The sequence below is a fragment of the Colletotrichum aenigma genome (genome assembly GCF_013390185.1).
Source record: "Colletotrichum aenigma strain Cg56 chromosome Unknown KSG_Cg56_contig02, whole genome shotgun sequence".
In the NCBI taxonomy this organism is placed as follows: Eukaryota; Fungi; Ascomycota; class Sordariomycetes; order Glomerellales; family Glomerellaceae; genus Colletotrichum; species Colletotrichum aenigma.
Window position 1 is genome coordinate 4,288,137 of NW_023500908.1, and position 13,958 is coordinate 4,302,094.

General features: G+C 53.6%; 3 protein-coding genes across 3 annotated transcripts; 2 read left to right on the forward strand and 1 right to left on the reverse strand.

The window, feature by feature from the left end:
* Nucleotides 1-1,707: 1,707 nt before the first annotated feature.
* Nucleotides 1,708-4,726, forward strand: ykoW (Signaling protein YkoW; the record flags this gene model as incomplete). The annotated part of the gene is made up of 5 exons (XM_037318446.1): nucleotides 1,708-1,874; nucleotides 1,927-1,981; nucleotides 2,030-2,536; nucleotides 2,596-4,287; nucleotides 4,346-4,726. 5 exons carry the CDS (start codon nucleotides 1,708-1,710, stop codon nucleotides 4,724-4,726), a joined length of 2,802 nt encoding a protein of 933 aa, XP_037184057.1.
* A 751-nt stretch (nucleotides 4,727-5,477) lies between these two features.
* On the forward strand, nucleotides 5,478-7,646 carry CGCA056_v003190 (Glycerol-3-phosphate dehydrogenase; the record flags this gene model as incomplete). The annotated part of the gene is made up of 3 exons (XM_037318447.1): nucleotides 5,478-6,479; nucleotides 6,538-7,435; nucleotides 7,504-7,646. The coding sequence occupies 3 exons, from the start codon at nucleotides 5,478-5,480 to the stop codon at nucleotides 7,644-7,646; spliced, it is 2,043 nt and encodes a 680-aa protein (XP_037183154.1).
* A 798-nt stretch (nucleotides 7,647-8,444) lies between these two features.
* CGCA056_v003191 (uncharacterized protein) lies at nucleotides 8,445-10,226 on the reverse strand (the record flags this gene model as incomplete). The annotated part of the gene is made up of 3 exons (XM_037318448.1): nucleotides 8,445-9,287; nucleotides 9,411-9,618; nucleotides 9,676-10,226. 3 exons carry the CDS (start codon nucleotides 10,224-10,226, stop codon nucleotides 8,445-8,447), a joined length of 1,602 nt encoding a protein of 533 aa, XP_037183155.1.
* Nucleotides 10,227-13,958: the final 3,732 nt, after the last annotated feature.

Sequence of the window (13,958 nt, forward strand, 5' to 3'; positions counted from 1 at the left end):
TGCAGCTGAAGCTCGGCAACTCAGGTTGGCGACGCCGTAGGCTAGTGGGAAAAGAAAAAGAAGAAGAAGCAGCAGAAGCAGAGGCACAAGAAGAAACGAAGCCGGGCTAAGCGAGTTTGACGGCTGGAAACTGAGAACTTTCGCCCAAGTATCATGTCTCAAACCGACGAACGAGACTTGCTGGGGTTTTCTATAGAGCCTGATGCCGGCAACCCTGCATTCCCCCTTGTGCCCGTCCGCAGGGATGAGCGCAGATCATCCAATCATCGCCCGAAGTTGTTTGGGCATGGGGTAACGCAACATCCCAGCCAATCTGCATCGAAATGCTTGGTTGGGAAAATTCAGACGAACGCCTCCGCGATACTCCTTTCAACGAATAGACCGTTGGGCAAAGCGGTTTGTCGCTGCAGAAAGGGTTCCTTCGTTCCTACTTGTTTCTCGCCTCGGAATTCGGGCGTGCGGGATGGAACGGCGCCCCAGCTAGCATTCCTCGATCAGCCGTTGCCCTTACACATTAAATAGTGGCGTTGAGGCTATTCATTAGCCTACGCCTCTTGAAGACTCGTGGAAGTCATTGTTGGACGTGTCTGACGTTCCGATGTGCTTCTTTGCAAGCAATCAGGGACGGGTAGAAATCTTCACTAGCCGTCTCCCTTGATCCTGGCGGGTCTCTAGAGCTGTATGATGTTGCCGTAAAATCTTGCAGCCCAGCCGTACGTGGCAATACGTACCATGTTGTGATTGGCTCTTTCTTGTGTATGTCTACGACATTGCCGTGCATCGGGCTGGCAAGCTGAAAAGCTCGTCCTTCCCTGCGTTAACCTAACCAAGCTCGGCTGAATGCCGTTTCTTTTGCCATGTTTTATAGGACTCGGGTGGAGATCCATTGATGTTAAACCTCCGTCTCTACTGTCAAACTTCGTGCCGGCTGTGAGAGAAGTGATAGGACCAGCTCTTTCTTTGGATCAGCCCAGACCCAACTATGTTGCCGTCCCGGAAAAACATCACGCTATGGGCAAAAAAAGAAGCCCATCGTGCGTGCGCTAAGTCGCCAGAACCAGCGAGTCACCGTGAATGGGAGGTCCGAGCAGCCTGGAAATAGGTAGGGTCGCCGACCTTGGTTATGTAGGTGTGGGTGGAAAAGAGGCTTGCTCTGATCTTGATCGGCGCGGCTGCCCTTTACCGGCGACCACCTTTTCTCCGATCCTCTGAGGTCGATCAGCTCAGACCAGCTCAGGAACACCCGGCCCTTGGCCAGGCGAGGTATAGGCATATCGGTCAGGACTCCAGTACTTCCTAACATACTAAGTCGTAGCTTGAACACTAGCCATCACTGCTGCGCCCAGTACAGACAATCAGCCGTGAAGAAGGTCCTCCAGCCTGTCTTTTCCGAATACAATTTTCCATGGTGGGTGGGGATACGTCGTGAGATTAATCACTGTCGCGCCAGAGCGTCCGCAGGTCCCGTACCGCCACTTATGTCTTACTCTGGCATCCTTGATATGTCTTGGACAGGCCCGCAGTCTTCCCTGAGGAAGCACGCCGCTCCAAGCCCCCCTCCCCTTAAGTTGGTTAACGGCCGCTCGTCCTCGAGCTTGCCACGCGAGCTGGAATATATATTATTGAGTCGATAGCCCGTCGCGGTCAAGAGAGACATTAGAGAACGAGTCGACCCTGGGTGGACCCTCCCAGCCTATTTTCGCCAACATGTCTGCAACGACAGAAGATCTGTTCGCCAAGTATCACGGGCACATCGTACCGCGAGCCTTCAATGGCGGCTTCATTACACTGAGCTTCGCCGTCAGCTTGATCGGTGCTGCCTCAACGCTTGAGTTGTTGAATCGAAGAACTTCGCCCAAAGGAAAGTTCAACCAGTATGTTGCTTTCGCCCCTTGATCACGGCGCTATTTCGCTCACATAGCGCAGTTTGCTCTTGGTCAGCGCTGCCGTAACCATGGGAGGAATTGCAATTTGGTGCATGGTACGCAGAGCAGCGGTGGTTGCTGATTCCTATCTGACATCAAGACAGCATTTCATCGGAAACCGAGCAATCGACTTGGCGGATGGGGAGGCAGAGCTGCAAATCGCCTACTCGAGTGGCTTTACGGCCTTGTCTTTCTTCGTCCCAATTGCTGTCCTTCTCGCTGCTTTCGTCGCTGTCGGTATCAACAATACTGTATCTTGGTGGCGAGTTGCTGTCGGAGGTGTCCTGGCTGGTGCCGCCATATGTGGGATGCACTATCTTGGCAACAACTCCATCGACAATTACATCTGTATCTACAACCCAGTAAACGTCATCGGTGCAGCTCTCATCGCTGTAGCAGCCAGTATCGTGGCCTTGTCTCTCTTTTTTGTGTTTCGCGCGGCATGGACGAACTCTTGGTGGAAGCGAGCTACATGCGCCGTTGTATTGGCTGGTGCTGTTTCGGGAATGCATTGGTGTGCAGCGACTGGCACAGGATATCAGCTTGTTCGTCTCAACACCGGCAGCAATGAGCTTTCTCGCAACACTACCGTCATCGTCGTTATTTGCCTGGTAGGTTCTCCAAACGTTATCTGCGGTCGCTGAATCGTCGTCACTGACGTTGTGGCTAGTCTATCGGCGCATGCTTCATCATGGGCGGAACAGCCATCTATACGGCCAGGATTATGAGGCGCTATGCGAGTAAAGCTCAACAAGTTGTGCTTGCCGCTGCCGTATTTGACAGGCACAACCGGATTCTTGTCAACCCCGACGGCCTAGTACCTACCGAGAAGATCACCGACACGTTCCTGGAGAAGAACGCGAGCGACAACTTCAGCATATCCCACCCTCTTTTTCTGTGGATGTTTCAAGCATCCAGGAACTGGTCAGGTATTTCGACGTTGGTTGGTGGAATGATGAACCACCTTGCGCACCTTCCTCGTCGAGGCCGGGACCGCGACTCTCGAGCTGGTATCCAGCTAATCAACGAGCACGGCGAGCTGATTGAGAATTATGACGTGATTTTTCGGGAGCTCTTTTGCGTTGCCGCCGCCGGCCTGGCTGAGAAGATGAAGGAACACATAACCTCCGCCGGTCTTCTGTGGGATGAAATTCTGCCAACCGGGGCAGGAGGGGAGCGTCCGGGACTGGAAGCGGATCCGTCTCAAGAACCCGATACGATCTTGGACCCCGACGGAACAGCCCGCAAGGTTGAAGCATCTGGCAGGGCCGAAGATCTCGCTGAGAAAGGTCTCAGCCGTCGTCGGCCTCACGAATTTGGTCGCGGTTCGCTTATGTTCTTGGTACGCCGGGTCCATACCGACCGAGAAATCGAAAGACTCGAGGCAGCTGGCTATCGCTTCGCTGAACTGCGACAGGTCGGTAATATTATCGGTTCCAGCATGCAGATCAAGTCACAAGATCTCGAATCAAAACTGCGTAACATGGCTGCTTATGCAGATGACAACAGCCAACTCGAACCTGGCGTACACGTGGGCTTCTTTGGCATTCGCGCTCGTGTCGGTGGTTATGGGTTCGATGTTTTGGTGCGCAAAGGTGCTCGGAACTTGCTTCCCAGCGTACACATGCCCATTGATCGTATCGAGCCGTGGCAGGCGGATTTGCTCCGCCAGGTTGACCGCTTAACACCGCTCGGTGTCAGCAGACGGTTGGCATCATTGAGTAGTCTGGGCGCCAGAGAGATTCTCTTCGCACAACAGCTGACAGACAGTATCGACGCGCTTCGAACGTGGATGAATGACTCGATATTTAACGAGGCGATTTTGACAAGCACTGTGGTCAATCTTCCAGGAAACAAGGTGGAGGGGTCTCCGTCTCAGCCAACAAGCCTCGTCACCTTTCGCTTGGTGATCCCAATCCACGTCAACGTATCCAGTAGCAAATGCGAGTTCGTACCGCTGAATTTCTTCAAAGTCCACCAGCTCGTTGGTCGCGACGCGTCTCGGCATCTTGCATTTACACAATCAGTTCATCGCGAGATGGCACCCGTCATCCAGTCCGTCCCATTGGAGAAGCCCAGGCCTACAGTGCAGAGCAAGCGACAGTCTCGTCTGCCGTCCGCCCTGCGCAGGCTTGGACGGCTTGGGCAGTCATACCCCGTCGACTCTGAAGGGAACCCGATACCTACGGTGCTGAATCGATCATCGTCGGCAACGAATTCGCATGGATCGAGTTCGACGCTTAAGCTGTGGCCAGGACGCCGCAGCAGCGACGCCCTGTCACCAGGGGGCGGAAGCTTCGATGCGCCCCCGGCATACCCAACCCATGAAGCCGCAACTCAGTCTTCGCCGTTTGGCGGCATAGTAAGTTGAGATATCATCGTGAGAATGGTTGAGTGTCCCGTACTAACAGAAATTGCAGATGGTGAGCGAGGAAATCCGGGTGGAGGTGCACTCGGCAGGAGAGGTCGCCCAGGCGGAAATTCAGGACACAGATAAGACAAGCCGAAGGCCCCAAACTCTGATTGGTAGAAGGGCAAGCGACAACCCATCAACGACGGGTGGCGGGATCGGAGTCGGGGTTGGAGGCGAAACGGCGGCGCCCGCAATGGAAGAGGCACGAGGCAAGGCCTCTTCTAACAGCGATGGCGCGATCGAGATGAGGACGTTGCCAGTGGCCGAAATAAGAACCAAAGTCCACGCCGGGGGCGGCGTTCAGATCTCTAATGTCGAAGCGGAGAGATCAAACGATATTCCCACGTTTGTCGATGAGTTGTTCACGATCTGTGTTGAGAGAAGTTGACGGGTTCACGATGGAAGCGTGTTGGTTATGAACGAGTACCGAAAACACTTGTATGTATGTATGTAGTGAATCAAGATACCCTACCTATTGAATGAGCCAGACTATTGAATGAGCCAGACCCGGATACCTTACTTAACCAGGTTATCTGCATCATGCATTCATTCCAATCCGGATCCGCATGGCCCCGCTTGGAGGCTGCTTCGTTACGTTTAATTGGTTGATATCCGTCGGACCGCTACCCTCCATTGACGTCAATTCTCCCGCATTAGGCTCTTATGAGGCAACTTGAGGGTAGCTGAGCCAGACTTGGAGCTGGAATGTGAGTGAGGCATGCATGCATGTCAGAGCGTAAATGATCAGTGTTTTGGAAGCCAAGACACATGTGGGCATGTATTTAAACAAGCCTCAATCCGCAATTTACCACTTGGTGCCTTGGTAAGGTAGGCAGCTTCCACGTCCCCAACTTACCAATTTCCAATCAACGCTTCTACTAATCTAGGTATTGATGTAGCCTGTAGCCGTCCGCGTCACCTTCCATGTGCTTTCAGGTCCACGTGCTTGACGCTTGACGGTCTCTTTAAGAGAATAGAAATAGAGTCCAGTTAACAAGGTAAGCAAACCAATCAATGCCTTCCATTTTGGTTTCCGCTTCCACTGGCGTTCACCTATACGAAGCAGAAGCACTCGCCCGCCTTCGGTCTCGCCCGATAGCTTCCGTCTCCTCATCCTCCGCCACCGAGACGACGGCGGCATGACACCCGTGCCTAGGTCTGGCGCCGGGCTTCTGTGCCGAATCGCCCCAGTTGCTGGTGTCCTGACAGCCGGTGGTGCCATCATCTACTACACCTACCGGCCCCGGAACATCCCTGGCTTTGAAGCTGCCGCTGTTCCACCTCCTATCTACGGTGCCGACGGTACTTTCAAGCTTCCGCGCTTCCCCAAAGTCAAATCTCGAGATGAACAGATCAGAGAATTGAAACGCAGCGCTTTGCCAGATGGGGAATATGATATCTTGATCGTTGGCGGCGGCGCCACCGGCACGGGAGTCGCTCTCGACGCGGCCACTCGTGGGTTAAAAGTCGCTCTGGTCGAAAGAGATGACTTCTCCTCAGGCACCTCATCCAAGAGCACGAAACTCGTCCATGGCGGTGTACGATACTTGGAAAAGGCCTTCTGGCAGTTGGATTACAGCCAGCTTCAATTGGTCATGGAAGCTCTCAAAGAGCGCAAATACTTTTTGCAAACCGCGCCGCATCTGAGCATGTGGCTACCTATCATGCTGCCCATCGACCGCTGGTGGAAGGCTCCGTACTATTGGGCCGGCACAAAAGCCTACGACTTCCTGGCTGGGAGTGAGGGTATAGAAAGTTCTTACTTCCTTACCCGATCCAAAGCTCTCGAGGCTTTTCCCATGCTGAAGCGAACGGATCTTGTCGGCGCCCTTGTCTACTACGACGGCGCTCATAACGACTCCCGTATGAATGTGTCCATCGGCATGACGGCGGCTCTGTACGGAGCCACTGTAGTCAATCACATGGAGGTTCTTAGTCTGCAGAAAGATGCCAGTGGGAGACTGTGTGGTGCTACTGTCAGGGATCTTGTGGCCAGTAAAAACGGCCAAAAGACACAAGATGTGCCTGTGAAAGCAAAATGCGTCGTCAACTGCACGGGTCCCTTCACAGACTCGATTCGCAAGATGGATCAGCCCGACTGCAAAGCTATCGTGAGCCCGGCTTCTGGAGTTCATATTATTGTAAGTACATTTAGACTCTTCCATCTCTCTCTTCTTGGCCACTAAGTTGTTGTCGTAGCTTCCTGGTTACTACAGTCCCTCCAATATGGGACTCATCGACCCCTCCACCTCTGATGGCCGTGTCATTTTCTTTTTGCCGTGGCAAGGCAACACAATCGCCGGAACCACTGATGAGCCCTCGTCCATCTCACAAAATCCGTTGCCCGATGAAAAGTCCATTGAGTGGATCCTTAAAGAAATCAGCCATTACCTCTCTCCCGACATTAAGGTCAGACGTGGTGACGTTCTCGCTGCTTGGTCCGGCATCCGCCCTCTCGTCAAGGACCCCAAGGCCAAAAACACGGAATCGTTGGTCCGAAACCATCTCGTTGACATATCAGCCTCTGGTCTGCTTACATGCGCGGGCGGGAAATGGACCACATATCGACAAATGGCCGAAGAATGCGTCGACGCTGCCATTGCCGAGTTCAACCTCCAACAAAAGCCTTTGAGGGATCCTCCACGAATGAGTGGCACTGATTTCATCGATGACGGCGCCATTCTCGATGGAAGCTGCAAATCCCATCAGGTCCGCCTTATTGGAGCACATGGATTCAGCAAAACGTTGTTCATCAACATTATTCAGCATTTCGGCATCGAGACCGAAGTAGCAAAGCATCTTACTGAGAGCTACGGTGATCGTGCATGGACTGTCGCTTCCCTGTGTCGACCAACCAACAATCGCTTCCCTGCCCGAGGCGAGCGAATTTCTCAATTGTACCCTTTCGTTGATGGAGAAGTGAGATATGCAGCCAGACACGAGCACGCTCAAACAGCTGTGGACGTGCTGGCTCGACGGATGCGCTTGGCCTTCCTCAACGCCCAAGCTTCCCTTGAAGCTCTGCCCCGGATCATTGACATCATGTCGGAGGAGTTGGCGTGGGATAGGCAGCGCCAGGAGCTTGAATGGAGAGAGAGTGAGTAAAACTAATTTTAAACCGGCCTTCCCTTCACGCCGCTGCTGTGCTCTGCTCATTCTCATTAGCGGTCGCCTTCCTCGAGTCTATGGGGCTGCCAAAACCCATGCTTTCGGCCACCAGGACCCAGGTCGAACAGGGCAAGATTGACTTTGCCAACTCGTTGGAGTACAAAATGTATTCTAGGCACGATGGCACTGCCGACGAGTAAGAAGTATTGCGGATCTCCTTTCGCGTCTGGCTTGGGGGATCTGTTTGCCTCTTTGTTAGACGACGCAACTATCTCAAGAAAATACCACAGAATGACGTGTAATTGTCGGCTGCCACTGTGCGATGTCCCAGGAGGCAAATATATGCCGTGCCTAGTGATCCCAATTAGTCTTACGCCATTCGTCAACATCCATACTTGCCGCGTCACAAAGTCACAATCGTAGGGTCAAAAGTAGGAGCTTAGATCGGACATGTTTCACACATTGACAGGGTCTAAATGCATGACCTGTTTGCGTGCCCTGACTGCTCTTAAAAAAAAAAAAAAAAAAGGGGGGGGGGGGGGGGGGGGGGGGGGCAAAAAGAAGAAGGAAGTCATATGCCTCATCAGACGGTTGCGTGCCAATGCATATGAGAGAAGTTGGCGAACCATGGACCTCAGAAGAAAAAAGAGCCTTCTTTACTCAACCATTTCCGGTGTAATAAAGCAAAAATCAAATCAAAAGAACCGCTCCAACCAGCTCCTCGCAATGCATCATGATATTTTCCAGGCCAGGCCTTTAAATGCCACAACAACTCCTCATCCATGTGTCCGAACCCATGTCTATGATCCGTCCCTTTTTGTTTTCCAAAATGCAGTCGTGATATCTTTCTTGCCACCAAAATTTGAATACAGATGTCGAAGGTAAGGAACTGAACGCCGATAAAATGTGCAAAAAAGAGTTGTTGAGACCTCGCGGCAACTTTGTCAAGGCATCGCCTAGAAGCCGGAGACGCTCACGAACGTTGTAATGATGGCGCGTTAACTAGAGGTGCTGCTTGCGCGACGAACCTCCATGTCGATGTCCTTGGGTATAGGCCCCATGCTGAAAACACGGTGCAAGAGGCTGCGTTTTGTCAAACTCGTTCGTCGGTATTGATATTCGTGATCGTACTGGCAGGGCAGAGGGGGACTGCTTTGCTTACTCTGCCGGTCGAGTTCAGCGTCCCATCCGTAAAGATCCTCATCCGGGGCAACATGGCAGTATGTTCCGGGCTCCGCGTTGTCTACAGCGATATTCTCTTCGGAATGAACATTGATCCCAAGGAGGTTGGAGAAGTCGGTGAATTGACAGTCGATTGGTGGAGAAGCAGGCAGCGGCAGGTCGCTCGGTTTCATGTCTGCTTTGCCGGAAACATTCACAATGTGGGCATCCGTCTTCTCGGTTCCCGATTCACACTCATCGCTGACAGTAGCTGTTGTTTCCATTGCAGAGTGAACGTGGATGTCGCGAACCGCCGGTCTCGGTGCGGATTTCGCATCGTGATCTTCGGATATCTCGGTGGTAATCTTGAGTGGAGCCGGCGTATTGGTTCGAGCTCGGACACGGATTGGTCGTCGCACCAGCCACGGACGATTGGGGTTGTACGGAGCAAGTTCTTTCGCGGCCATGCCACCTCTACGTCCACCATTCAAGTGGTATGAACCAGCGTTGGCAACCTTCTCAGTCTCCTGGTTAGCCCCGGCAAGAGGCAGCCGTTTGCCAGGATGAGGTTCCTCCCAAGGGTTGAAAAGATGACGGACGCGGGAGAGACTGTCCAAAGGGAGGTGAGAAGTGGATGTTGCGGGAGTGGTGGATGTAGATGGCAGCATGACCTCTGATTCCTATAAGGTGTTGCTCTGGCTAGTTTCAGCCATGCTGATGTCTCCGTCCAGAGGAGCGGACGACGTAGGGTTATTTCGCCGGTTTGAGCGTGACTTGCGGTGCAATCCCAGCTTCGCGCCGACCTTTTTCCAGCCGTTGTTATGAGCCGTCAGTGCTCGCTGAAAGCCACCACCGGGTGATGTGCTGCTGAACGTCCAATCTGAAGTTGGTGGCGTGGTGGGAGGCGTCATGGGTTCGGTACCAGGGGAAACAGCACTTCCACTGTCGTCTGTCAATCCTTCACGCTCTGTGTGCTCACCCGATGCCGAAGCGGATCGGCTGGTAGCTCCGCTGCGCCCAATAGTCAGCTTAGGAAGAAACTTAGGAGATCGCCTGGGTTCTTCTAACCTGGCTCCTACTTCATCTGCTCCACGAGCGCGCGAGCGGCCCTGGCGAATATCAATCGGGTCTTCGTCCATGCGCACATCGCTGTGATTCGGCAATGCTGATTCGATGAATGGAAGGAGAACGGAATCATTCATCAACTCGTACACAATCCTCACGGCCTCATCGAGCTCGGATGGCGATGGAGGGTTCGTCGAGCAGGTCTGGGCAATGAGACGATCTCGCACGGGAGAGGGGAGATTGACTTCCCGGGGAGAGTAGGGGATGATGTAGGCTTGCATCAGTTTCTCCCATAGTTGACAGACATGGTCGTTTCCACCCTCCCCGGCCCAGTCCTTGTTGGCGATGAACTTGTCGTAATCCTTTCGGTATCGCTCCGCATCCATAGTAAACTCTAGCGTTTCCAAGCAATGGTTCTGAGAAAGGTAGGCCATGAAAGCGGCCAAGGTCCACGGAGGAGAAGACGTGTTGGCAAGAATTTCGGAAAGTGAAGGTGGCGTGACAATGACAGCGCCGGGCATCAAGGACCCGCTGGTGGGCCTGGATCTCGACATGACTATGTTGGTTTCCCAGCCCGTAGTTGAGGCTGGACTGGGTGGTGACAACTCCCTCTCGGGAGATGGTGATGGACTCAGGTAGATGGGGGAGTGTCTCCGTATCCTGGACCTTTTCATTTCCACGCAAAGGTTTTATTCAGGAATGAAAGGTGCCAATTGTCCCACTCCGAGGAAGGGTAGATGACCTGGAAGAGGGGGTAGCCTGGCTTGCCTAGATCTGCTTCAAGAACCCCATAGAAGGCCGTTGACCCGGTCGACGAGTACTAGAAATGTGCGGATAGTTTGCCAATAGGATGGTGTTGCTCAACGCCGGCAACTCATCCAAGGTCGATTTTCGGTCGTCCAAATGCTGCCGTCCTATACCAAAATTCTTGTATGCGAAGACACTACCGAACTTGTTCTTCGTCGCTAGTAGGTGTTGAGAGTGTTGATCGTTTGATTGAGCGTTGTGGTGAAGTGGCTATGTCAAGGCGTCTAACCAGAGGAGAGAGACAACTGTGGGCGGGAGAACCGGCGACGTGTTGGAACAGACGGGACCCACGCGAGGTAAATAGCCCAGGGAGCGTTGCGGATAAGAACGATTTCCTTGGGGTGGGCTTTGCAAAGAGGCTTGCACTAAGGCAGCGCTGGAGACGCTAGAAGTGTCTTGGTGACGGGAATGGAATTGACTCGTTGCAATCGTCAATAGGTGAGCGCAATGCTGCTTGCAGAAAGTGGTGGAGAGCAGTAGTTGGACGGCAAGAATGCGCCAACTGCGAAGGTAGCCGGCTGGCAGAATGCTCGAGGAGATCTATGCGGAATGCGACCAAGCCACACATTCGACTGCGGACCAACAGACTTTGCGGATGAGTACCGATCGCGGTAGGAAAAGGGTCCCGGGTAGTTCGTGGCTTGCAGTATGGCGATGTGACGTCTTGATGGCTGGGCTGTTCGGGGGCGTGGTGGATGCTGATCGAAGCAGAAGGGGGACGCGTTGGGCGGTCGAATTCGTCAATATTGTACGAGACAACAAAAGGCGCCCGGTATCGAAGTACTGGGACTGGGAGAACAAGATGGGTGTGGTTGTGGTTATGCAACAGCGAACGAGTGACAGAGACTTCAGGTTTGAGCCGGACAGTGGTGGCGGCGAGGACGATGGCGTTCGGCGGATGCGGAATGTGGTTTCTCCAATAGTGTCAATCAGGCGGGACGAGTGATGTCGAAGATGGGATCGAGCGATAGATTGGGAGAAAGAGGAAGAAGAAGAAGAAGAAGAAGAAGAAATGGTAACAGCGTGATGTCGAGCGGGTCCGAATTATTGATTGACAAGTAGAGGGATGGTGAAGCATTAACGGCAGGAATGATGTGGATGGGTCGTGGTGGGAGAAGAGAGAGACTGAGAGAGAGAGAGGAACATAAGGAAGCTAAAAGCAGTCGGTTCCCGTAAGTCGTGTCGCTCAGGTGGAGGGAGGCACCTCATCCAGGTATCCGTACTTGCTAGCGGCGACGGCCGTACCGTACCGTAAGGCAAGGAATGGTAGGCGTAGGTATGGACATTGAGGGGGCCACCAGGCAGGGAGTGTGGCCCGTGAGGTACCGTAGCTGGGCAGGTACCTGAGGAACCTCCGCTTTAGCGCGAGCTTCTACTGCATAGTAGCAGGTCGGCAAGGGATCTAAGGGGAGGTACGTACCCAAAACCTTTTGCCTCGCCTCACCTCACTTGCCCATTTGGGAGGGAAAGTACCGCCAGTGCTGCGTACTGCGGTAGGTGGTCGCGGCAGGGGTCGAACACCAAGGGACTTGGACCGGGGAGTGACATCAAATCAGATGCCTTCTACTTCTCCTTGCCACCCATGCCCGTTCCCCATCCACCAGCAACAGACCATGCCATCGACCAACTACCAAGCCGACGCGATCCAGGCAGCTTTCTCGGTCCAAATCAATCAGTCAATCATCCAGTCGCTCTGGTCCGCGAGGAGAGAGGAGACTTGGACGCCAGATTGAGAGAGCGGAACGTCGAGTGAGCTCGAGGGGAGTTGGAAGAAGCGGACAGAGAAATCTGCTGGAGCGCCTAAGGTAGAGTACAATAAAAATAAAAATAAAAAAAACAAAAAAAAAACAAGAGGATTCACCCCCCGTCTGAGTGCCTATGGGAAGTTCAGGGCGAATGTACCCGCACACGGGACAAGGCCGCAAAAAAAGGCAGCGGGAGCAGCGCTGGCTGGCTGTGGCGATACCTCATTGCTGGCAAGCATCCACTCAGATAGCGAGCCACTCCATCACGGCGCTGGCCCACCCTGTGCAGAAATACTTACAGGCTGTGGACAAGGGTTCATTAGATAGGTAGGCAAAGAAGACGAGACGAGGCAGACGGGAGTCTACTACCTATGTAGAAAGGCATCTAGGCTGAAGGAGCGAGGGGCACATTTGCACGGTACGGCACTTGGCCCTCCAGAGTGAGATGGGACGGGCTTGAGAGATCCCTTCCACTCGATGATGGACTGACTACCTTGCGGATAGATACGACCCATGCCTGCGAGCAGCTGCCCGACAAACACCATAATTACCTATACAAACAGACACCCGAGGCGGAGATCAGTGGGATATCGGTGGAGGCACGCCGTGACTAACGAGCGGCAGGACGCGTTGCTCTTGCGACGACATAGTGGCACAAAGACGGGGACAGTCTTCACATCGGTCAGTGTCGCCGGCGGCCGGGCGCGCACCTGGACTGGACGTCGAGGCGATAACGGGAGTGATCTATGTACCTACCTTAGGTAGGACCTACGAATAGGCACCTTCCGCCGTAGCAATTCTTACTTAGGCCCCAGGCGGGTTATTCGGTTTGCTGAGGAAGCCGAGCACGCTGGCCTGGTCTTTCCCATCCTCTCGCCCCGTCCTCCATCTCCCGTGTGGTCGCATCGCCATCAGGGAAGTCAAGGGGCTTGAACCCCTTTGGACCCCCTTTTGGCAACCGGGGCCGCCTAGGGTAGGTAGGTACGCGGTTGCGATGGGGCCCTGGCTGGGCAAATTCAAAACCGTCGTGGCAGACGACCATTCACACTTGAGGTGGCACAACATGAGGGCATAATATAAGTGGAAAAGAAGGCACAATGGAAGATGGATGGAAGCTGGGACAAATCGCACCGTCGCAAGAAGGCAACGCGGAATGGAATGTACGGATAGCGCCATAGTGCGAGTGGCCACTGGCAAGTTGGCAACACAACCGGAAGTTGGTGGGGCCATTCTGAGAGTGATACTGCACGGTCAGTGGTGACTGGAAGGACGTGAAGGAAAAAAGACCTAAGAAGAAAGGCGTGAGAAAGGTGTGAGTGGAGCATGGACTAGAGTGCGCTAGAAGGCGTCGAAGGCGGGGCCGAGTGATCCAATAGCGCTTTGGTGTCTGCTGATAGGTAGGGCCCGAATAGGGAAAGTAAGTAGAAAAAAACAGAGATGGAAAATGGAAGCTGTGGAACTTTCGAAGAAGGATGGTAAGAACGCAAGGCAGGGAGGGCCCGACCTCACACCTGGAGGGGACCAGGGTCAGGGCTGTTCAGGAGGTGAGAGGTACGTATCCGTAGGTACCTACCTACCTAGGATGAAGGTCTAGTCTGGCTTGGGGTTTTCTTGCTGTCCCCCGTCTCTCAAGAAAATGAAAAAACAGACCCTAAAAGAAGGGACACTCCCAACGCCCCGTTTGGTACGGAGATTGTGCCGCGCCTAATTTTATGCTGTCCGCCACGAGACAGC